General features: G+C 34.9%; 1 protein-coding gene across 1 annotated transcript in view; it reads left to right on the top strand.

Annotated features, from left to right (window-relative positions):
* Nucleotides 1–23,763, top strand: part of CRB1 (crumbs cell polarity complex component 1) — a gene marked incomplete at both ends in the record, with an annotated part of 164,994 nt that overhangs the window by 43,424 nt on the left and 97,807 nt on the right. The window contains 4 exon segments of the mRNA XM_084245542.1: nucleotides 14,476–14,671; nucleotides 16,994–17,133; nucleotides 22,766–22,878; nucleotides 22,880–22,949. Of these exon segments, the coding sequence (XP_084101668.1) occupies nucleotides 14,476–14,671; nucleotides 16,994–17,133; nucleotides 22,766–22,878; nucleotides 22,880–22,949 (519 nt within the window).

Below are 23,763 nucleotides of genomic sequence, written 5' to 3'. Positions count from 1 at the left end.
CAAGTATGTCATGCAGTATAATTATTAGGAAAAATATTTCTCTCCCAAGTTTGTCAGAACTTTCCTGTATTGTTTTGCAAATATTTTGTATTCTGGAAATGTCTCTTTTAAAAGTATATATGCCTAGTTGCTCTGAGATGAAATTTGTCCCCTCTTCTCGTCCCCCATTTACAAGGAATCTTAAAATCTGCTCTTTTTGACACCCAAAACGTTTTCCAAATTGAGCTCACCCATTTTGTTTCCAGCACCTTTGTTAATACCCTCATCATTTCCCAGACTCAATTTCTAGCCCCTACCCTCTGAATGGTTCTATATAATGTCTAAAGTAATCCTACTAAAATAGATCTGACTGGGACATTCCTTTTAAAAGAGCCTTCCCATTCCATAGGGAATAGTTTCACCTTTTTCATTAAAAGCCCTCCACAATTTGTTCCCTACCTATTAGTCATATCTCCACACACCACTCTACCAATGCATATTATTTCCCTGAATTGTCTTCCATTTAAAAATTCAAGGGGTCTCCCTGCCTCTGAAATGTTCTTCCTCAATTCACAAAGTCTACTCTATAAAGTACTTCTTTACTTCAACACTAAATTCATATATTTAAGTTCAAATATTCTTAATTCATTAAGCATTTCTAGATTTCCTATCAGCTGAAATAATATTTTAAGCTGCCGATATATTTATAATAATCACAATAATTGTTAATTCCACAGTAGTTGGTTCCTCTATTCAATAACTTCCATATTCTGTCCTGCTTTTCAGGTATCTGTTTTCTGTCTCTTCTATCTTTCCTAAGGAGGGAAAGCATATCATATCCAGTTCTTAAATTCATCAATACATTTGGGGTGTTTATTATATTCCAGGTAGACTAAAGGAGGCTCCATTCTTTAAACTGTATAATGGTCACTTAATAAACTGCTAAATAGTACAACTAAATTGTACTATTTTCTTAACTCTTCCATACATTTCTGGGCACCCTTCCTGGTACAGCATGGTAAATCAGATAAATTGTGATTTATCAAGTGGGGTAAGCAGGTATTAAACTAGGGTTTACTGTGACTCTATTACATTATGCATACTTCACTGTGGTAGAATGTTTGTGTTAAGTACAAAATTATTTTTGAATGCCTTTTAGTTAATAATGCCATTCTAAAAGCTATGGGTAATATTAAAGGCACTTATACAATAGGACTTACACATGAAAAACTTCCTTATATGTGATATACTATACTTGTTAAGCTATAGAAATTGAATTTCAAATTTTCAACTGAATAAAAATAATTTTTGTGGGTTTGTTTTGGGATTGTTTTTATTTTTAATGATCAGACATAAAAATCACTATAGTTTATTCAGATAGTATCTTCTAATTTTTGCTGCTAGTTCGACATCGTGAACAGCAACCAAAAGGAATAGACATGAGACCAAATAAATATTCTGATTCTGGCCATTTTAACTACAGTTTCCTGAAATAGTTTTATAGTTGCAAAAGCACAGCTTGAAAAAATTATGTTTTACAATGTACATGTCTTTATTTTTTACATTTTAATTTAATTGGATTATAATGAATAATTTCATAGGTATAAAAGATGTCAAAGATGTATTCCACATGTGATGTTATGGCCTCCCCTGGTGGCAGGCGGTTGAGCACTGCGCTGTGAAACTGTCCGCAGCTTCTGCAGCGCTGGTTTGATCCCGGCCGGCCAGCGAGGGTCCCACATCGCACAGCAGACCTCTCCTGTCTCGCCCGCTGCTCCCCTCAGCAGTGTATTTCGTCAGTCTGTCTGTCTGTTCCCTGCTCTGTCTCTAGATAATCCTCTCACCCTCCCATGGCTCTGGCCTGTGCCCTGGTTCTTGTATAAATAAATAAATCTTTAAAAACAAAAACAAAACAAATGTGATGTTATACAATTCTATAAGACACTTCACTCCACAACGAATTAATTTACACAGTGGATTATATCATATTCCTGCTGGGTCCAATGAGTCAGTGCCTTTTTCTCATGTAGAACTTAAAGTCCACAATAAGGATGCTTACCTTGCTTAAAGCCTGATATAAGAGCGCTGTTCCATTTCTGGCTATATTCTTCACTTGTTTTCTAAGAAATCAGCTAAATTTTATTATTTCAGCTTTCCAGGTGACATATTACAAGTTGCTTACAAACAGACTCATGTCTATTATTAGTCTATAAGATCTGTTTGGACACAAAAGTTGGATTTTAGGGTTGGTTACCAGATCTCTGCATGACTGAAATAGCCTGTGTTCTGGGAGCTCATCACTGATTCTCAGCCTTGGCTACACGTGTGCCATCACTCAGGGAGATCTGTCACCATGATGCTGTGACCATGACCTAGTCTGGGAGATCTCTGACTAGGATTGGGAGCCAGAAATTAAATCCATATGAATTTAATTTAGAAGGTTTTCTTGCACTATCTCATCGTTTAGACATACAGAGAGATATGTTTACTTCAGTGCAACCTCATTGTTTACCAGATCAGGCCAATTAATGAGAAATCCAAAGAAGGTCTAGAGAACCAGGGGAAAGCTGGGGTTGAAAAGGAAAGAAAAAGCCCATTAGCAATCAGCATGGAAAGACTGATATATGCTGGCTCAACCCAGACCTGTTGATGAATCTTGGAAATTTTATTACAACAACTTAGTGGTGGTGTCTACATCCAAATTTAGACTGATCATAATGAATCTGACTTATGGGGGGAAAAATATCTGTGTTTCTTTGAGCAGCGAAGTAAGAAGACCTTATAAATTTTAAAAGGCAGAGAGGTGGGAGAGCAAAGAGTGGTTGCATATGGAGAGACAGTTCACACGGTGGGAACGCCTTGCTGTGCACCCTGCTGTGTTTCCCAACTGGTGATTCATGAACTACAGAAATCGCCTCTGAGACAGGCACTGAGAGGCTGCTGAGAATCTACCCTGCATAAGCAAAAACTCCAATTTAAGCCAAAAGTAAACAGCTGCAAACTTTTTTAATGAAAAGAATATTAACTCTGAGCATGGGCTGCTTTTGGTTCAAGTTTATGCAATGAATCATTCTGTAATTGAGGTCTTCCTTAAAATTAGCCAGATTGAATAATAACATTTTACACATTAAGATGCCTGCAAGAGAAAAATGGGGCCATGGGAGGGCAAGGAAAGTCCAATTGGATACAGGATGAAGTAAAAAAGCTGAGAAAAATATCTTATTTCCTCTGTCATAAAACAGATTTTTGGTATAAAAATAACCCTCAGGGAAATAGGAAAAATACTACATTAAATTTACTTATTGATTGCAAGCAGGGTTGCTATTTCAGAAATAAAAATATGTTAAGGCATTACTTTTATATTGAAGAAAATGGAGACCAGTATATGGAGACCAGTTAGAGATTACAATAATGAGTGTCTGACATTAGGACCTACTGGAAAAGGAACTACAGGTATGAAAGGGAAGAGCAGATGTAACTAAGAATACTACAATATTTTTAATTGGGTTGTTTGTTTTTATTGTTGCTGAGTTGTATGAGATCTTTATATATTTTGAAAATTACCCTCCCGTCAGGCATGTTATATTTAAGTATCTTCTCCCAGTCCATAGGTCACTTTTTTTTTTTTTTAGGTGGAGGTTTTTCTTTCTTTCTTTTTTTTTTTTTTTTAGATTTATTTATTTATGCATACAAGAACTGGGGTATAGGCCAGAGTTGTGGGAGGTGAGAGGACTCACCAAAGACAGAGTGGGGAATAGAACAGGAGGAACGACCGAAACAGCTAAGGGGAGCAGCAGGTGAATTAGGAGAGGTCTGCGGCACCATGTGGGCTGCTCCCTGGCCAGCTGGGGATCGAAATTGTGCTGCAGAGGCTGCAAACTGCCTCACAGTGCGGTGCTTAACCCCTTGTGCCACCAGGGAGGCCTGAGTGGAGGTTTTTCTTTTTCTTTCTTTTCTTTTTTTTTTTTTTGTGTGGTTCCAAAGGTTTATTTTTTGGCTTGGTTGCTTGTTTGAACAGTTTCATTAGTTTATTTTTGCCTTTGTGCCCCTTGTCTTTGGAGTTGAGTCTCCAAATTTGTCTCTGTGGTTAATGCCCTGGAGTATATCACCTAATTTTTCTCTTATGTATTTTATTGTTTCCGGTCTTATATCCATAGTCTTTAATCCATTACTGAAAATGTTTAATTCATTTGAATTAATTTTTGTGTAAGAAGTTAAAATTTTTTTTTTTTTTTTGCATCGGGTTGACCAAATTTTCCAACACTTGTTGGAAATTTTGTTGAAGAAACCGCCACTTGTTGAAGAAACTTTCACATCTCCATTGTATGGCCATAGCTTCTTTGTCAAAGATTAACTGTTCATAGTTACATGAAGTTTATTTCTGGGCTCCCTATTCTATTCCATTGGTCCATGTTTCTGTTCTTGTTCCAATAACATACTATTTTGATTACTAATATTTTATAGTATGCGTTGAGGTCACATAGTGTGATACCTCCAATTTTATTCTATTCTCTCAGGATTATTTTGATATTTGGGGTCTTTTGCAATTCCATCTAAATTTTATAATTTATTTTATTCTCTTTCCTTGAAAAATTCATTGTGATTTTGATAGGTATTGCCCTGCCTCTGCAAATTCTTTAGTCAATATGGCCAATTTTAATAATTTTTATTCTCTCAACACTTTGTTAAATTTACTCTAAGTTATTTCATTCTTTTTAATACAATTGTAAATGGGGTTGTTTCTTAATTTCTCTTTCCTCTAATGCATTGTTTGCATATAAAATGCAATAGATTTTGGTTTATTGATTTTGTATTCTGATATTTTACTGTGCTTATTTATTTTCTAGACTTTTGTAGTCTTTCCTATGTATATTATCATATCATCTCCAAATAGTGGTAGCTTTTCTGCTTTTCCAATTTGATTGCATTATGTATCATATTAGCAGCGGGAATATCATATGTGCATTTATTATTTTGAATTATATTCCTTTTATTCCCATTTTTTTAGTTTTGATCATAAATGGGTTTTGAATCTTGTCAAATGCTTTTTCAGTATCTGTTCAAATGATGTGATTTTTATCTTTCTTTTTGTTGATTTGGTGAAAGACACATTGATTTACATCTGTTGAACTGTTGAATCAACCTTGCATCACTGGAATAACTCCCAAATAGTCTTAATGAGTGATTCTCTCAATATATTGCTGGATTTGATTTACCAAGATTTTGGCATCTATGTTCGTGAGAACTATTTGTTTATAGTTTTCTTTTTTGTGTGTTGTCCTTGATGGGTTTTGTTGTCCAGTTAATGTTAGCCTCCTAAAATTTGTTTGGGAGCTTTCCCTCCTCTTAGGTTTTTGAAGATTTTGAGAAAGGTAAGTATTAGATCTTTGAGAGTTTGGTAGAATTCACTTGTCCATCTGTTGCTGGACCTTTATTCTTAAGGAGACTTTTGTTTACATGTTCAATTTCTGTGGTTGTGATTGGTCTGTTCAAGCGGTCTATTTCATCCTGATTGAGTCTTGGAAAGTTATATGATACAAATATGTCCATTTCTTCCAGGTTGCCCAATTTGTTTGCAAATTCACAGCAGTCTCTTACGAACTTTTTATTTCTGTGTTATTTGTTGTAACTTCACCACTCCATTTATTCTTTTTACTAGGATTTTCTTATTTTTTCCAAAGTGATCCTAACTAAAGGTTTATCAATTTTGTTTACACTTTTAAAGAATCAACTTTTTGTTTCACTGATCTTTTGTATTGCCTTTTTGGTGCTATTTTGTTTACTTCCACCCTCATTTTTACTATTTCCTTCCATCCACTGACTTTTGGTTTCATTTATTTTCCTTTTTATAGTTCCTTCAGATGTATATATTGTTTATTTGGAACTTTTCTTTTTTATTGATTTTTTTTTTAAACCATGGACTTCCCTCTTAATACTGCTCTTGTTGAATTCTATAAGGTCTGGTAGATAGTCTCTTCAATTTTATTTACTAATTGTGTATTTTTTCTTTGATTGCTTCAGGAACCAAAGAGTTATTCCAAAGCATTTTGCATAGTTTCCAGATGTCTGGGATTTTTTTTCAGGATTCTTTTTGTGGTGTGTTTCTAGCTTTACATCATTGTGATAAGAAAAGTTGGTAATTTCAATTTTCATAAGTTTTATGTCTCAGCATATGATATGATCTGTCCTTGAGAATGTTCCATGCACACTTGTAAAGAATTTGTATTCATTTGTCTTGAGATGGAAAACCTCATGGTAATTACAAAACAAAAATCTGGAGCAAAGACAGTTAGAAGAAGAAATGAAGAAATTTAGAGAGCCACCATGGGAAGCTGCCCAAGTGAAAAGACAGAAATACACGGAAAAAGGAAGAAAAGAAAGATAAAATAACCAAAAACCAAAAGCTTGAATGGCGGTAAATAAGTCTCAATAATTACCCTAATAGTGAATGATCAGAACTTGACTATCAAAAGATACAGAATGGCAGACTGGATAATAAAGGAAGACCCATTTGTATTATGCATACTAGAGTCACACATCAGATCTGAAGTTAAATTAAAATGCTGGAGCAAGGTATTTCAATCAAACAACACAGAAAAAAAGCAATAACTGCAATTTTTATATCTGATAAATTAGGCTTTCCTCCAAAAAAGTTAGTTACAAAGTTAGCATTTACATAATAACAGAACAATTCATCAAGAAAATATAACTGTCACTAATATTTACACATCTATGGCAGGTGCACTAAATATATAAAGCAACTAATAACAGACCTAAAGCATCACATTTACAGCAATAAAATAATAGAAGGGTATCTCAACATACTACCTAAGTTAATGGATAGATTATTCAGATGGAAAGTAAGCAAGGAAATAAAGATTTTAAAACCATAGTGCACATTTATGTAACATACTCAGTATGTAAGATATTAGTTTTAAGAACAATGAAGTCTTGAATCTGAGAGCACACACTAATATCTCAAATTTTACTCACTATGCAATATGTTCATAACAAATACCTTTCAACTCCAAAAGGCAAATACCATGTACAGTCAAATGAGAAATTCTGAATTTCATGGGTTGTATTTTAATTAAAGTGATATTTTTCTATATGCTCTTCATTATAAAGTTGGTCCTTTATTTTGCTGTCATATAAAGAAAATTAAACACTGTTAAAACCTTTTCTTTGAACTAGAGCCACTGAAATAGTTTCTGGCTTTGGATATGTGCTTGCTAAATGAATACACAAAATAACATGTTATTCACTCAACAAATTTGTACCATATATTTGCAATACATTGGACATTGTCCCGGGCCATGAAGATATGAAGAAGATTAAGACAATATTATTTCTACAAAGTGCCCACAGCTTACTCAGGGAGGAAGCATGTAGACAAAATTTACAATCACTCTCTGAACAGAGTACTGAGCAAGCACAAAGAAGAGAGCCCATGATGTTGCTTTGGATCAGGAAACAGTTCATAAAAAAAGTAACCTGTATGCATTGCAAAAATGCATTTCTTTTAGGATATAAAACTGAAACTTTTGTTCTCTGGCTACAATTACTATTATTGTCATTATTATTATTATTATTTTAGAATAATATTGTATTGAATAGCAAGGGGGAAGAAGTACAGAGTAGTTTGAGAGAGGGAGGAATAATCATGTTTACTTTGATAATTGGCTTGTGGTTTAGAAAGTAGCTATTAATGATGTATTCTATTTTAAATATTTTTGACTTCTTAGTTTTTACCCAACTATTAACAGGGAGTATAGTGAAGGTTTTAGTGAAGAGGAGATGATCTGAAAAATATATATACTAAAAAGGCATTATGAACATTATGAATGGGCATATGATAAGACTGGAATTTGGAAGCAGCAGACTGGGAGTCCAGGCCCAGATATGAAATTCTCCAGTGGTTTTGGTATTATTAATAACAGCAGTTTTGAACATTTGTTTCCTTATTTAACATATAGGCATAAAATTATCACTTAACTCTCAGGGGCATGGTGAGAATGAAATGATTTAATGAAATTTTTTAAACTATGAAGGCTATGAAAATGCTGGTTGTCACTATTTCAATATCTTCAAATGTTGTTACTAGTACTAATGCAGTTTTGTTTTTTTTTTAATAGAGGCATGTTTTATTTATTCATTTGTTTGTTTGTTTGTTTTGTTTATACATGCACGGGGTACAGTCAGAAGTGCGGGAGGGTGAGAGAATTCACCAGAGCCACAGTGGGGAGCAGAGCAGGCAGAAGGACTGAAGTACACTGCTGAGGGGAGCAGTAGGCGGCAGGAGAGGTCTGCGCTCCATGTGGGACCCTCCTCTGGTGGCCGAGGAGCAGCTAGGGATTGAACCGGCGCCGCAGAGGCCGCGGGCAGCTTCGCAACCCAGCGCTCAACCGCTGCGCCACTGGGGAGGCCCTACTAATGCAGTTTTAACAATATTTACTCATACTTTATACTGGTATCATTTTCTTATACTTGAATTGCTTTATTTTTTGAATATATTAAAACCATAGTCAGGAATAGATTAACTGAGACAAAATGGAATATTTGATAATGTAGATATGGGTGCAAATTCAGAAACTCCCATATAATAAAGGATCTAAAAATTTATTGATATTATGGCACTTCTAAAATATCCAGGAATAAGAACTATTCTAATGAAGAGAAACAGAAAAATGATTTATGATTAAAACATTATAATTATGTAAGTATTAAATGGATAATGTACAGAAGTATTAAATATATAATATAAAATGCAAATATTACAATTGTCCCCCAAAACTAAGAAACTTAAGAAAGATAAACCATTCATAAAAGTAGTGTGTTTTTCACACATAGGACTTTGATGACTCTGAAACAGGTTACACCAACTTACTCTACATATGTTTATGTAGTTAAACAAGCATACATATACATATAAAATGTAGGGAAGTTGAGGAAGTCATGCTTATTGGTTTAAGAAAATAATGCTTAAAAATAAAATATCTTTTTACATTTATGACAGTTATGACGACAGTAAGTGGGACTTAAGAGAAAAATGGCTGGTGATGAGGAAGGAAAGGCAGGAGAAAGAGTAAGTAGGACAGAAAAAGTAGACTATTTTGCAGTCACTTGTATTCTAGACAGAATCATTAGATATAAGGAATCACTATAATACATTACCTATTGTCCAACCTTAGGACAAACAAAGAGAATCGATTTTTTTTCATCCTAGAATAAATTCTAGCCTCCAAGAGTTTTCAGGGAAGAACAGGATCAAATAGTGTCAAGAGCAGTCTTAAACTTTCATTGATGGTAAAGAGTTGGGAAGAGGTCATGGATTTTTTTAAAAAATCGTAAAAAAACAATTTTTAATATTGAAAGCAGAGGTTTTTCCAGTTTTGACTCTCAGTGATAGCAAAACTTGCAATTATCAAATATATCAAATATTGAAATTGTGGTAACAGTGTAATTAGCAATATATACATACACAAATAAAACAGTGCATACTACACCTTTGAGCATATCCTGGGTCCGGAAGAGTCAAGGGTCCTGAGGGGCCAGGGCTCCAGGATGCACAACCTGAGTAACAAGTTGTCCGTAACTTAATGGCGCCTATTGTCCCCAAAGGCGGGAACTCACAGAAAATGCCTGGCCAGGGAGGGGCCGACTGGTCGACGTCTGCCAATGAGACGCCAGCGAACCCTGGTTGCTGGGGGAACTTGGCGCCCAAGAGCTGACCACGCATGCGCCACGCAGGCCGCACTTTGCAGCAAGGCATAGGGTCTAGAACCCGGTTCTGGAGAGCCCAGGTCCTTATAGTAGACTTCTGGGAGGAAACCAGGCATTTGACAACACCCAAGCCCACATCTGCAGAAAAGATCCTACCGACTTACAGCCTTGCTTGGTGGGACTGGGTGTTCTGGAATGAGAGATACCTGGGTACCCTGATTCCTGAACAGGCCTGGCGCCCAGGAGGTCACATGTTGAATTGGGAGCTGACATTCTGCAGGTGCAGAATCTGATCATATTAAAGCGAGGGGGCGCCCTCTACCCAGTGAGAGATCCAGTTGGTGAGTTCGGGCTCCAGCCCTGAGGGGCTGGGGCAAGGGCCGTACTGCGCATGCCCTTGCAGCAGTGTGTGGGTGGCGGGAGATCTGAAACACGAGGAGGGTGGGAATAGGCCAGGCAGGTCACCCAAGTAGCCTTTGGGACAGCATGACCTATGCCTAATTCTAAGTCCCTAATCTATGTAAGACGCCTATTACTTTTTAAAGTACATCTGGTAGTACCTCACCTCCCTTGCTGGGCGTGGGACCAGGCTGGCTGAAGTATCTTCCCAAAAGAGACACTAGGAGCCCTGGTTTCTGGAGGATCCCGGGGACCACATCTGGCAGCTTCTCCAAGTGGGTACTGAATGTTGCCAATCTGTAGCTGCTCTGATTTTTACGGGGGAGGCTGGGTCTATATACCCAGGAAGTTATGCAGGTGGTTGGGACCTGGCCCTACCTTACAGGTCTGGAGGATCCTAGCTTCTGCTGTTGAAAGAGTGTATACTGTGTATGCATATGTCCTGGGGTTCAAGGTCACCAGGGATCGGGAACTGGTCAGGGGTGGGTAAAGACACAGTCACCACAGTGGGCTCTTGGGGGAAATAATAAGGTAGTAATCCTTATAATAATAACAATGGAATATATAATATAGTAACAATAAAAGAATAATCCATTTTCACATTTTATCATATTCAATTAATCATTGAGAATTACATTGATTTCATGTGATGCTAAGGAAGAAAAATGCTTGTAAAGCAGATATAACACAATTCCAAGACACTGTAGGTTGTAAAATGTATCCTAATATCAAGATGTTAAAAATGCAAAGGAGATCAGATCAGTCTTCCAGTTGATGACATCCAGTCATCCATGAGAGAAGTATCCTAGGCTTGTATCTCCTTTAAGTAACTGCTTTTTAAAAGATATTTTATTACTTTTTAATATCCTTAGGTGAAGTGAATCCATAAGCCTGAAAGCTTATTGAATAAAAACCCAAAAAAGTTCCCTTGAAAATAAAAACTCTGGCTTACTCTCTCATAGCATATTTCTTAACATTATAATACTTGTGTCACACTATTAGCTAAAGTAGCCTCTTATCATTTCCCTAGGATATCATAAAGATTTTTACTGTGATCTGTAGAACATACTATAAATCTATACTCATGGAATCTACTGCCATAGTAGCCGTTTGCACTGATACTTTGGTCAGACTTGCATTGATAACTGTTGTCATCAATACACCACACATTATTTCTTACAGAATCCAGATATAGTGTACATAATTCTTACTCAAAAGAAAAATATTATGCAGAGAAGCCTATTTGATAGCAAATATATTGGGCAGACTTTAAAATTTAGGATGGTAGTGCACACCTAGAGTACAATAATGTCCAAAGCATGGGCTCTGCAGATAATGAGAAAGGTGTTCAGTGTGTCTATCAGTGCTGCACTGCACCCCTCCTGCACTCTCTCCCCACTCTAATGAGTGGCGAGGACAGCACTACTGACAAGACCTGCTCCAAAGTGATAAGACATGATGTGTATTGTCTTGTCATATGCAATGTTAACACTGATATCTCATTCCTGAAATATGCATGTTGAGGACAAAATATCTAGAAACCGATCGGAAGTTTACAGCATTGATCATTCAAGAACAATATTTTGTTTTAAACATTTGCCAAAGCCATAAATTCTACTTGATGGCTTTTGATTTAGAGTAGGCTCAGGCTTGCAGAATCATCTAGAATTTTGTTCTTTGTTCAGTAGATATGAGCATAGTATTAATTACAATGAGTCGCCAAATGCCTTCCAGGAGAGATGGTGGATTATTCCATAGCTGTGACTTGATCATTCACTAAAAATTCATGGAACATTTCCTATGATCCAGAATATGTACTGACTGCTACAGATCTTGAAGTTACAGGACAAAGATTTTTGCCTTCAAACATCTCACAATTTTGTAGATAAAATGGAAAATAAGCAAGTGCAGTAATTGTAAGATATAGTATATACTTTTATAATACAGGGAATTATGAGAGCACGGCCGACTGGCACTCAATCTTTGAGAACTAATTAGAATTACCCAAGGGAAACAAGGAGTGAGAGTGGGACATTTACAGGTAAGAGGAACACCTAGAGGCACGAGAGACAGTGGAATGGCAAGAACATATTGTAGGTGGCACCAACAGAGTCCACAACTTTTAGAAACCTTGACAAAATTCAAGGCAAACACAAGTAAACATTTTTTCCCAATGCACCTATAATTCCTTCATCCTTGGAAACCACTTTCCACACAACCCCTTTAAAAAGTTTTCTCTTTCCTTGATTCTCAGGAACAGGAGTGAAGGTTGGTCTTCCCACGAAACTCACTGCTCCCAAAAAATCACTGATTCATCATTTATCATTTACTGTCACTTGTCTTCTTTTCCTTGTATGCTATTACATATTAACCTCCAAAGCATGCCCAGTATGCTTGATGACTTTTCTTCACATTCAGTTGATTCAGCACTGTACCAAATGTCTGCCATTGGGTGCATGTTTGTTAGATGTTTAAAAAAAAAAAAAGCAATATGGTGTTGCTTCCTTACCAAAACCACTGAATAAACTGGGAACGTGTCATTATTTTACTTGATACTTTTGGGAAATACATGTAATTCCAACCTATTTCAAAATTTTTAATTTTAAAAATATTTGCTCCTGAGAAAAATTCTGAACTTCTTTTGATCTTACATCTTTTGTCACCTGTATTTATATAAATATACCACAGTAGTTATGAGCAAAGTATTAATTATAGTGAGTCACCAAAGCTAATGAAGACAAAGAAATTACATTTTTACTATCCTGTGCACTCCTCTTTTAGTGAAGAGTTCCCCTTATCCTGTGCTTCCCACCACCTCCCCTGCCCTTCCTATTTCCTTTCATATCACATAGAACTATTAACCAATTCTAACATTGATTTGTTTCCAGGAATAAATTTCTGTGAATTTTCTAATTAAGCATCTTTCATTTCTTAAGAAAATCGACCACAGAAATGCTGCTCAATGTAACTGCACTCAATATCTTTTATTACTTATAGTTACGGTGACACGGTGCACTACTTAATAACACTAGTCATAAAATGAACGTTTCCAGATAGAATGTACCACATAATTTGGGCACATTTTTGAGGGTCAATTAATTGTATATCTTTTATGGCTATAAGCACATGCCAGTAAACATCCAAATTAAAATCATAGTTATCCAGATGTTTTATCTATGAAGCCAAGCATCTGGAAATATAAAAACATCTGGATGACTAATTGTACCTATCATTTTTCATCCAGCTATTTTTGGCATCATGCAGACATATACCAAATCATATTTGTCACTATCAGCAGCAGTTAGAATCTTGGACAGTTATATTTAATTCTTCCTTTAGGTGTGGGATGTTTTCCTCATTTCTTGAGTAGTCTCTCTGTTCCTCCACCCCCTTTTCTGACCCATTATTCTAATTTTGTCTTTCTTAATGGTATCAGATAATTCCTGTATTGCCTTTTCTTTTTTTTTATTTATCTCATTTCTTTCTCTTTATCCACCTGGGTCCTTAGTCCATCATTATCTTTGAGGTCACTGATTTGGTATTCCATTTAATCTAGTCTGCTTCTATAGCTTTCTCTAGAATTATTGAATTCATTTATTGAGCTCTTTAACTCCCAAATTTATTATTTTCTTATTTAAAACTTTAATTTATGGTCATTGATTTTATTTCTTAGCTCATTGTTTTTTGAATTCTGTAGCAGCTCTTTGATAAAGTTATCTGAGTTCTCTTGTAATTCTTTGACTTGTACATTATTTAGTAGAAAGAAAAAACATTGATTTTTTTACTTTTGCAAACAATTTGTACCAAATACTGTTATAAATACCTTAGAGAATAATTATAATAATACCCTATGTAGTAATTATAGTTATAGTTTCCAGTTTTTAAATTTCCCCCATTTTTCAGGTGAGGAGACTGGGATATGGGAAGGTTAAGCAACCCACCTGAGATTACACAGCTAATAAGTGGCTATGCCAAACCAGGCCATTTGGCTTTGGAGTCTGAGCTCTCCCACTGCTCCATATAATGCTAACCAAATTAAGTCTTTAAATCTAATTTAAAAATATTGACCAATTGTTTTTAAGATTATATCCACAGAACAATTAACAATAACTTTGTTTTTAAAATGACTTGTTTCCACAGACTAAAAAGCCACAAGCTGTTGTACGCAATAGGTTCTTTGTAAGTAACAGCTGCTCTGCTTTGTGCAGTTTCCTACAAGCATGCCAAAAAAATTAATATCAGTTACAATTAAGGAGGAAAATTATTTTAGATAACAAAACATTTGACAAGGGCTTTGGTAAATAAAACATTGTCAAAGAGCTAAAATATTAACACTTTGCTAAAGCTTTTTTTTTCCTATGCTTTTAAAAAAAGGTATAAACTGTGATTTGGAAGTTGATGAATGCTGGTCCCAACCTTGCCTAAATGGTGCCACTTGTCAGGATGGTGTGGGGTCTTATCTCTGTTCCTGTGCCCCTAGGTTCCTAGTAAATCACTATGAACTCAACATTGATGAGTGTGTTAGTCAGCCATGTCTCTATGGAGGGTTGTGCCAAAATGGAGCCAACAGATAGGTTTTTTTTCCTTCATTTGGGTATTTGGCTTAGAGAGAACTCACTAACCCAGAACTGTTTTACCACTCTGAGAAATTGAAGCTCTCACATCTCTGACTTAAAACTTTCAGATTATCTTTGGTGAAAAGTTGTAACATTCAGATTTTACCTAGAAAATGTATCCTTCAGAGATCATCTATCTCCAGTGAAGATTTGCCAAGTGACTCTTGTAATAATTTCAGAATGCTTACATTACAGAAACAACATTACATTGTTGAACTTCAAGTGTTGAGTTGCCAAATTATAACAATTTTTAACAACATAAGTAATAGCAGTATTTGTTAGATTTTTAACACCTTAATGGAAGGCAAGGTGGGTTTTAATGTCCCCATGTTATAGTAAAGGAGTTTGAAGTTCAAGGAAGTAAGGTGACTCCCACAAGTTTGTACCAGTACTTTTTTTAAAATGAGGAATAGGATCTATTTACCTTTATTTAATGAATAAGATAATTTATCATCTAAATTTCAAAGTGTCAGTTCTCAAAAGGAGAGCAATAAAAGTCACATGTGCTTCAAATATATCCAGAAAAATAGCATGATTTTAAATAGACCAATGTGAATGTAAATTTCTTTTGTAGACTATAAAATATAGCATTTAATCACATTCCACGTCTTGCCTCCAAATTACATCCAATTTATTCTCCAGTGGTAGGAATCTATATTCTTGGAGGCAGGTAATTGCCCAACACATAGACAGACCGGAATGAAAGTTTCCACACAGGCTCTCCAGAGGGAAAGAAGAAAGCTTTATCCATGCTTTATTGTCTCCAGAAAGCATCAGGACAGAAATTACTCAAAAGTTTTGATTCCTATAGAAATGCAAACAGAAAAAGGCTGAAATCCTGCTACCTTTATTCTTCTCACTTAAATGTGCCATGAACAATTGTTCTATTTCACTCTCTCATTTACTATACTTAAATTTGGAGAAGATAATCAACCGATATGATCTGACCCTATTCTCCCACAATAAAAAACTAACAAAATTTCCTATGAGATATATGGAAAAGTCAGAAATTATACACTGAAAAACTTTCTTCCTGATCCAAAGGAATTATGAAAACAGGCTCTTTGTTTCCATGAATTGAGGTCCACTAGCCAACCTTGAATTTAGGGCTCTTCCTCAATTTTCCTACATATAATAGATTTTATTAAGTGTTTTTAATTCAGAAAATTGAATAATGAATTGAGGATTTCTAATTACCAATGTATATAAAAGTTATGGTCATTTATTATATTTGCTAATAGATTAGTGTCTGAGATGAAGTCTTTTTTTATTTTTTATTTTTGACTATGTAAGTTTTCTCCTCTCTGAGTAGGGAATCTACCCAAGGAATGCAAAAATACCATTTTGAAAGGAAACCTGCACTCCTGTGCTTTTTGCAGCACTATTTACAATAGCCAACATATGGAAAAACTCTAAATGGCCCAAAATGCAGTATTAATATCTGTGCTTGGTAGTAAATACATTCTCAATCATGGTGAACAGGAATTGATAGATATCCCTTCCTTCAGACCCTGTGCCCACGATTGCAAGCTCATATTTTTACAATACTAAATCCTTAAGGAGATGCCTTCTAAATTAAAAACTTTTTCTTGATAAAGTCAACAACTTTCCCTATGAGATTTGTATTTTGAGTCTGTCAGATAATACTACTCAGTCAATGCATGATTAGAAATAGTAAGAAATATTCTGGTAATACAAATATAAGGGAAAATAAGTTACATTTTACTTCAGGAGGGCTTTTCCTGTTTTTAATCAATAATTTATTCTTAATTTTTCATAAGGGAACTTTTAAATGAGCTTTCTATATAAAAAGAGTACCACAATGGTATGAATTTCCTCTACTGCCTTCACAAATATTAACAACTTTATTTAGTACTATTTACTAGAAATGTATTCAGTTATTTCTGATGCTTAAGAGACTATGTTCTTTATATGCACAATATATATTTATTTTATATCATTTATTTTATATCAATATATTTTATATCACAATAACCCTGTGATATAGGTATCCAATTTATGAAGAAACTAAGTAATCATGATTTCCAAATAATTTGCATGACACTTAACTTTAAACTTAAAAGACACAGTAAGATTTGTTATATGGAAACACATAATGCATTCAGACCTATATAGATAATTTCCCCAGGGTTTTTGAGCTAAGTATTAAGACTGTCTCTGGGTCTTGGTTTGATGGACAGGTGAAGAGACAGGATAAAGATATTTAATCTCAATATGACTAGGAGTTGATGTGAAAATTTCATTTTACTCTCTAGATATAGCTGTGACTGTACAGGTAGTGGATTCACAGGGACACACTGTGAGACCTTGATGCCTCTATGTTGGTCAAAACCCTGTCATAATAATGCTACGTGTCAGGAGAGTGCTGACAATTACAGGTGTCACTGCTGGCCTGGTAAGTGACAAAATACCTTCTTCTATCTTTTTTTTTTTTTTTTGGCTTAGAAACAAATTGTTTATAGCAAATAAAAACTAAAATTCTTATTGTTAAAAGTTTAAAACCAACACTTTCTTATAGCTATTGTTTAATTGTATTTCTCCTTACTTATACACATTTACTGCTATACTATACATTGTCTAAAGTAGGTTAGCAAGCTGCCTATGGTCAGAACCTTCTAGAAAATAACAGAGAGGAAAAATCAAGAGAAGGGTCTATTTCAACATGGTCTCCATGGAGAAAGATTCACTGGAAGATGCTTCCTTGTCCACCAAAATGTTTTCTTTGATACCTGGAATATCCTCAAGCCAGAAACAATGTTAAGGGTCAAGGAGCTTGTGTGATAACTTATGCAGTCAGTCAACATAATTAGAATGGTCCACACTGAGGACATAATGTGATATTCCAGAAATAAGAGTATTCTCCTAGGCTTTATATGTAAACAAAAATACAAGTTAGGGGCCTCCCTGGTGGCGCAATGGGTTAAGACACACAGCACTGTGAAGCTACCCGCAGCCACTATTGCATGAGTTTCATCCCCGGGGAAGGGAGGCAGCAGACCTCTCCTGACTTGCCCGCTGCTCCCCTCAGCAGTGTATTTCGGTCAATCCGCCTGTTCTGTTCCCCACTCTGTCTCTGGTGGATCCTCTCACCCCCTGCACCTCTGGCTTGTATCCGAGTTCGTGTATGCATAAAATATATAAATCTTTAAAAAAATTACAAGTTAAACATACATGAGCTAAACTAATAATTGCACATAAAAGATAATTAGACTTGAGTGTGGAACTGATACTAGAATCAGTAGAAAACAGTATGTAACATTTGAGTCAACAACTTGTAAATATTGATGTTAATTTTGGCAAACAACCTGTTTGACATATTTTTAAACTAATTCTCACTAGCAATTCACTGACAGAAATTAAAGAGCACTTTCTTTTATTTTTTGATCCATTGGAATAAAAAATATGTAGTTATGATTTATCAAGTTTTAGTTGTTATAAGTTTATTGATCATCTCTCTCCCACTCCCCATTTACTCTACTGTCTAAGGATTGGCTGATCCTGTGGTAGGGGGAGAAAACATAAATGTACAGTATAAAAGCAAGTGTGATATTCTATCATGGCTCAGAAATCAATGCATGTCATTATTTTCTCACAGTTAATGAACAGGACACATTTATTACCCATTCATATTGACTTTACTTAAATACTGAAATTTTGTCAAAGCATGTTAATCTGTATTCTTGTCATCAACCAGCTCTTAACACTCAGTCAACACTCTGGACAGAGCCTCTTTTTAGAGGCAAAAGGGTAGAGTAGAAAGCTTGTTGGACACATCCACCCTTTATCAACAGAGAGAACTGTGGTGAGTTTCCTTTTATTCAGTCCCTCATCTGCAAGCAAGGGATTAAAAAATATTATTTGTAACGGTGTTGTAAAGGTAAATTTATAAAAATAGAGCTTGGTTCATATTAGGTATTCAAAAAAGGCAACTATTACTATACACAAAGTTCTGTACATCAGGCGGTGGGAATTATAATGTATAAATGGTGGTCTCTGTTCTGTTGAATTTGTAATGGAGCTGGGTAGTTAAAAGTTCCTGTCTAAAAAAAGGAAGATCAGTAAAATAATTCAAGCCACAATGGACTTCAGTGCCAACTATTTATATCAGGGATCTGGGAATCAATAATACATAGAACCTCTTTCCAAACTTCTAGTAGGAATACAATGTGGTTAAAAAAAATGGGTAGAGTGTAATATTTGGTACAATAAGCAGTAATCATAGATTCTGTAAAAGGGTGTAAGGGGAGAAATACAAAGAAGTACCATCTTGGAAAACATGAGAGATCACTAAGCGTATTCCAGAAATGTACTTAGTAGTTTTCTGACTTCAGATATATTATGTTAATACTCTGAAAATCATTTTATTCATCTATGATAACAATATCCACCTCATAGAAATTGTTTTGGAGATACATTCAGTATCAGATAAAGCTCCTAGCTCAGCCTAGACCATAATAAATGTTAACTAGTAATGATACAATTATCAGGAAGCTAACCATTCTAGGCCCTGTAGCTAGCACATAGTAGTTTATGGTTTATAGAAAGAAGACAGGGTAGAAAAGAAGGAAAGGCCCAGCAGGCACACATGGAAAAGAGCGTGTCCAATTCTAGAACTCTGAGTGATCAAAAATGCTGCATCGTGAAGAGCTGGTAGAAGACAGATGGGGATGCGGAGCAAGATGAGACTGCAGCCAGATTACAACACAGTTGTCTGCCCTGCAAACTATGGGGCAGGGAAATAGCAATCTGAACAGTGAATTCAAAAAAGCTCTCTGATCTTTATTGGATGATGATTGAAAGAATTAAAACTAAAGGCAGAGGACCTAGTGAAAAGGATGTGTTAAGTGTACAGATGAGAATGCAGAGCCAGGAGGTGGGGATAAGTAAGGGGCACAGATTTATAATAGTTATGCTTCTGAATTTCTTGGGTCAATGGACATATGGTGATTTTGCCTAGAGAGAAAAATTCAGAGTAGCTTTGTACCTATTCTCGCTGTTGTATATAGAGAGTGTTTAACACTATAAACTACATCTAAGAGGAGGAGACCATTCTTTTGGATCTTGATACCGCTGACAAGGAACAGGATGGCAGGAATCTACTGCTATAATTGCCTAGGGTCCTTATTTCAAAAGTCATTAATTATAAGAAATGCCAGTTATATTAAATGTACATCTTAAAAGTTTACATGTTACCCAGATATGATTTTGTTTGTTTACAAAAGTATATAAGAACCCTGAGACATGACTGAGTATCATGTTTCTTTGTACAGAGTTTTATAGAAAAATATGTTAAAGCTATTGAATATAGCCTTGACTAAAAGAGTCTATTTATATACATGGTTAAAGGAAATGGACAAAATCCCCACAGGGCCCCAGTGGTGGGGACAAACTGGCAAGACTATAAATCAGAACCTTCTTAATGTTTGCGATATGAATGAGATAATGCATGAGCCACAAAAGGAAAAAAAGGATTTATGATGGTTCTAAATTACTTCCTAACCTGGTCTGTGTATGAGTCTTGAGGCTTAGAATGAGAGGAAAACTGAAAATAGTCCAATAGTTTCTTTATCAAGTCCACTGCAGCACAAGCAATTGTTTGTAAAACTTGTTGTAAAAACCATTACTGAATGAAATTTGTATATCTTCAAATGTGAAATAGTTAGATGTTCAAGTTTAAGATACTGATGGCTTTTTGGGGAGGGTCACTACAGAGAATTGTGGTATCTTGATCTGACATATGCTTTTGGTTTCTTTTTTCAACTATAAGTTTCTTCTTCCAATCGTTGAGAAAGACCTCAAGGTCACATGTGACAACTCTGATATACTGTTGAGCAACAGAACTTATGTTGTGGTTATGATTTGACATATGACCCCACTCAGGTTTTTATTAAAATTATAAAAATGAGCTTTTACATTATATTCTTATTATTTGCTTATTAATTTTTAGTGAATTCTCTTATTTGCTAAATTAGTATTATAATCTAAATTACTGATTAGTAGTATTTGAATCTCATTCAGTCACTGATTGAAGACCTACTACTTAAGTTTTACTAGGTACTGGAAAAGTGAATAAAATAAACACAGTTTCTGCTTTTGTTGAGCTTTGTTGAGTAAGGTAACTATATGAAAATAAATATAGAATAAAAATTATTGTAAGAGCAGGAGGAATTAGTTATGTGAGAGAAAACAAGGGATCTTCTGTGGATCTGTCCATAAGGGAAAGACATTATGAGAAAGTAATTAAGAGAAAGCCTGAAAACCAAAAGTGAACTGAATGTACACTCTCATGGAGAGGAGTTTTCTAGAGAACATGTTATGAGGCTCTGAAGTTGACGACATTCAAAGGGTGGGGTCAGAAAGATGGAACAGAAAATAAAGGGCCTTTTAAGTTAAGGATTTCAGATTTTATTTGTGGGCAAAATGAAGTCATTGAGTGATTTGAAAGGAAAAATGTTATAATTTAATGTTTTATAATATGCTATAAATTTTATTTTAAAAATATATTTCTTAGCAGAGTTGAGTTATATTACAAAGACCTTTGACTGTCACTTGTATGTCAATTTGTGTTCCTTTAAGAGCTTCAAGGATCTCTCTCATCATCTCACAAAATAGCTGATATTATCCTGGTCCTATTCATCAGCATTACCTTAATAACTAAACTTACATTTGTGGGCTCTATACATAATATGTATTCATATTATGTATATGTATTCATATAAGTCAATGTCAATTGTATTCATATAAGTCAATATGTATTCATATAAGTCAATAAGAAAAACTAGTGGAAAAACAGGAAAATATATGAAATGTTCAAAAATGTTAAATTCATTAGCAATTGGGAAAATGTAAACCAAAGTTATAACGTGGCATTATTTTTTATCTAGTGAACTGGCAAACATTTTAAATTTGGTAATGGTAAATATTCAAGGGTTCCAAGCTATATATGTACACTCACCCAGTGCTGATAATTTTGAAAATGGTATAACTTCTTTAGAGGTATGTACCAGTGTTTATTAAAATATAATAGATACCTAGCTTTTATAACAGAAATTGCTTCTAGATATAATTCAAGACACTTAACTTAGACACTTAAACAAGCAGGCATATATAATGATACTTATTGAAACATTTTTTGATAATAGCAAATATGTGTATAAAGCTGGTAGGTGAATAAATTATGGTATATTCTTGTTGCAGAATTTTTATTAGTAATAAAAAATGATGGGTTAGATCTATATTACTAATATCGTGTGAGGGAATGAAAAAGCAGGTTCCAGAAGGATAGAGAGAGTATGATTCCAGATGTGTTAAAACACACACACAATAAAATTGTATAGGATATTGATTTAGGTAGATATATAAATGTAGATTTTATAAATTATACAGTCCTTTTTACAGGTATACATGTATAAAACCAATGAAATAGTTTGGGTAGGAACTTTGTTTTATATTCAATCTGTAAATTTTTTAAAAGTACTAAATCAAAATCATCATTCATGTTTTGTTTTTATTCTTGATCCTATGGCCTACATAAATCCTTTCAAATACAAAATAACTTTTATTCTGTCTCACCAAATGTCACTATATGGAAATAATCATTTATCTTTACTTTGAGTTTTAAGAGAAGAATTTAGGGTAGGCTCTATGGATACTGCTGACTCTCTGCTATATTCTTGAAAATTATTATTCCCCCTTGCCAATAATTCAGACTATTGGAATATTTCTGGAATTTGGTATTTAGTCACAATATTGAGGTTAAATTAAGGATTATATGTTCTCTTTTGTTTCAAGCTTTTGTTCATCAAATCTTTATAGAAGATATTGGTACCCATTCTACAAATTATTCCATTGCTACTACAATTTATTTTCACGACAGCTCCTCTTACCAGATTCTCTTTGCTAGCTCCTTGAGGGCAGCACCTCATCTTGTTAATTGGTGCCAGCTCAGTGGTCTGCCTCCTTTCAAGCATGTGCTCCATTGCTGACAAGCTTTGACTCAGCAGCTTCTCTCAACTTTTATCCTGCAGGATACACGGGTGAGCACTGTGAGATCAACATCAAGGAATGCAGCAGTAACCCCTGCCAGTCTGCTGGGGAATGTATTGAGCTGTCCTCAGAGAAACAACATGGACACATAGCTCAGGCTGCCTGCTTCCTTCTGCTCCCCAGAGGCCTCGGGTTATGTTTGTGTCTGTCAGCCTGGATTCACAGGTGAGACCAAGTAGATAGTGGATGACTTGATTTCCTAGAATTTTATGGCAGGTCATATGTTTAACCAACTGGTGTATTAGCTGTAGGAACTGCACTGTATAGGCTCTGCTGCTGTGGTACAAAGGGTCCACCTCGTGGGCATGAAAAATATCTTGTTTTACATATCATAATTCCTCAAATTATGAAGAAAATATTAAAATTAAAGAGAGATATTGAAAGAAGAAATATTTTTATACATTACACTGGCATTGGAACCTAACTCAAATTTTTTACCTTTAGAACATAAAATGTTGGCATTCTTGTTAATAATTTTCATGATGTCAAACTTGTTATGGGAAGTTGTTATATTTGCTTAAAAAGTTAATGTATTTATTTATATTTATTTGAGAACAATTACCTAGTATCAAGTAACCTTCCTCAACTATTCTATACCTAAAGTTTTTTTATATATCAAATTTAAATGTCTGTCATTCTTATTCTAAAATCCAGAGGCAATTTGTATGTTTTCCAGTGAACAGTTCCAATTGTGTCTACTTCCATGTTCTGAAAACTCGTAAGTTTAGAGACAGCCCCCATACCTGCAATTGCATAAATACCACTTAGAAAACAGAGATTTCTGTATTATTTCTTCCAGTAGATTTAGCAATACCTGAGGAAAGTATTACAGTGGTTATTGGGAATTTCTGAGGAAAGTGAATGATAAATTTAAAAAAGGAGAGGTAACTCTATATACTTAGTATTCCCTTTTAATGTTTCACTTTTGAAGTTTAATATTTGACTCATAGCAGTGTTTGCTCTAAGTTTTCTGTAGACG

Source organism: Talpa europaea (assembly GCF_964194135.1).
Source record: "Talpa europaea genome assembly, chromosome: 10".
Lineage (NCBI taxonomy): Eukaryota > Metazoa > Chordata > Mammalia > Eulipotyphla > Talpidae > Talpa > Talpa europaea.
Note: the sequence above shows the minus strand (reverse complement) of the source record. Positions and strands in the feature narration are given on the sequence as shown.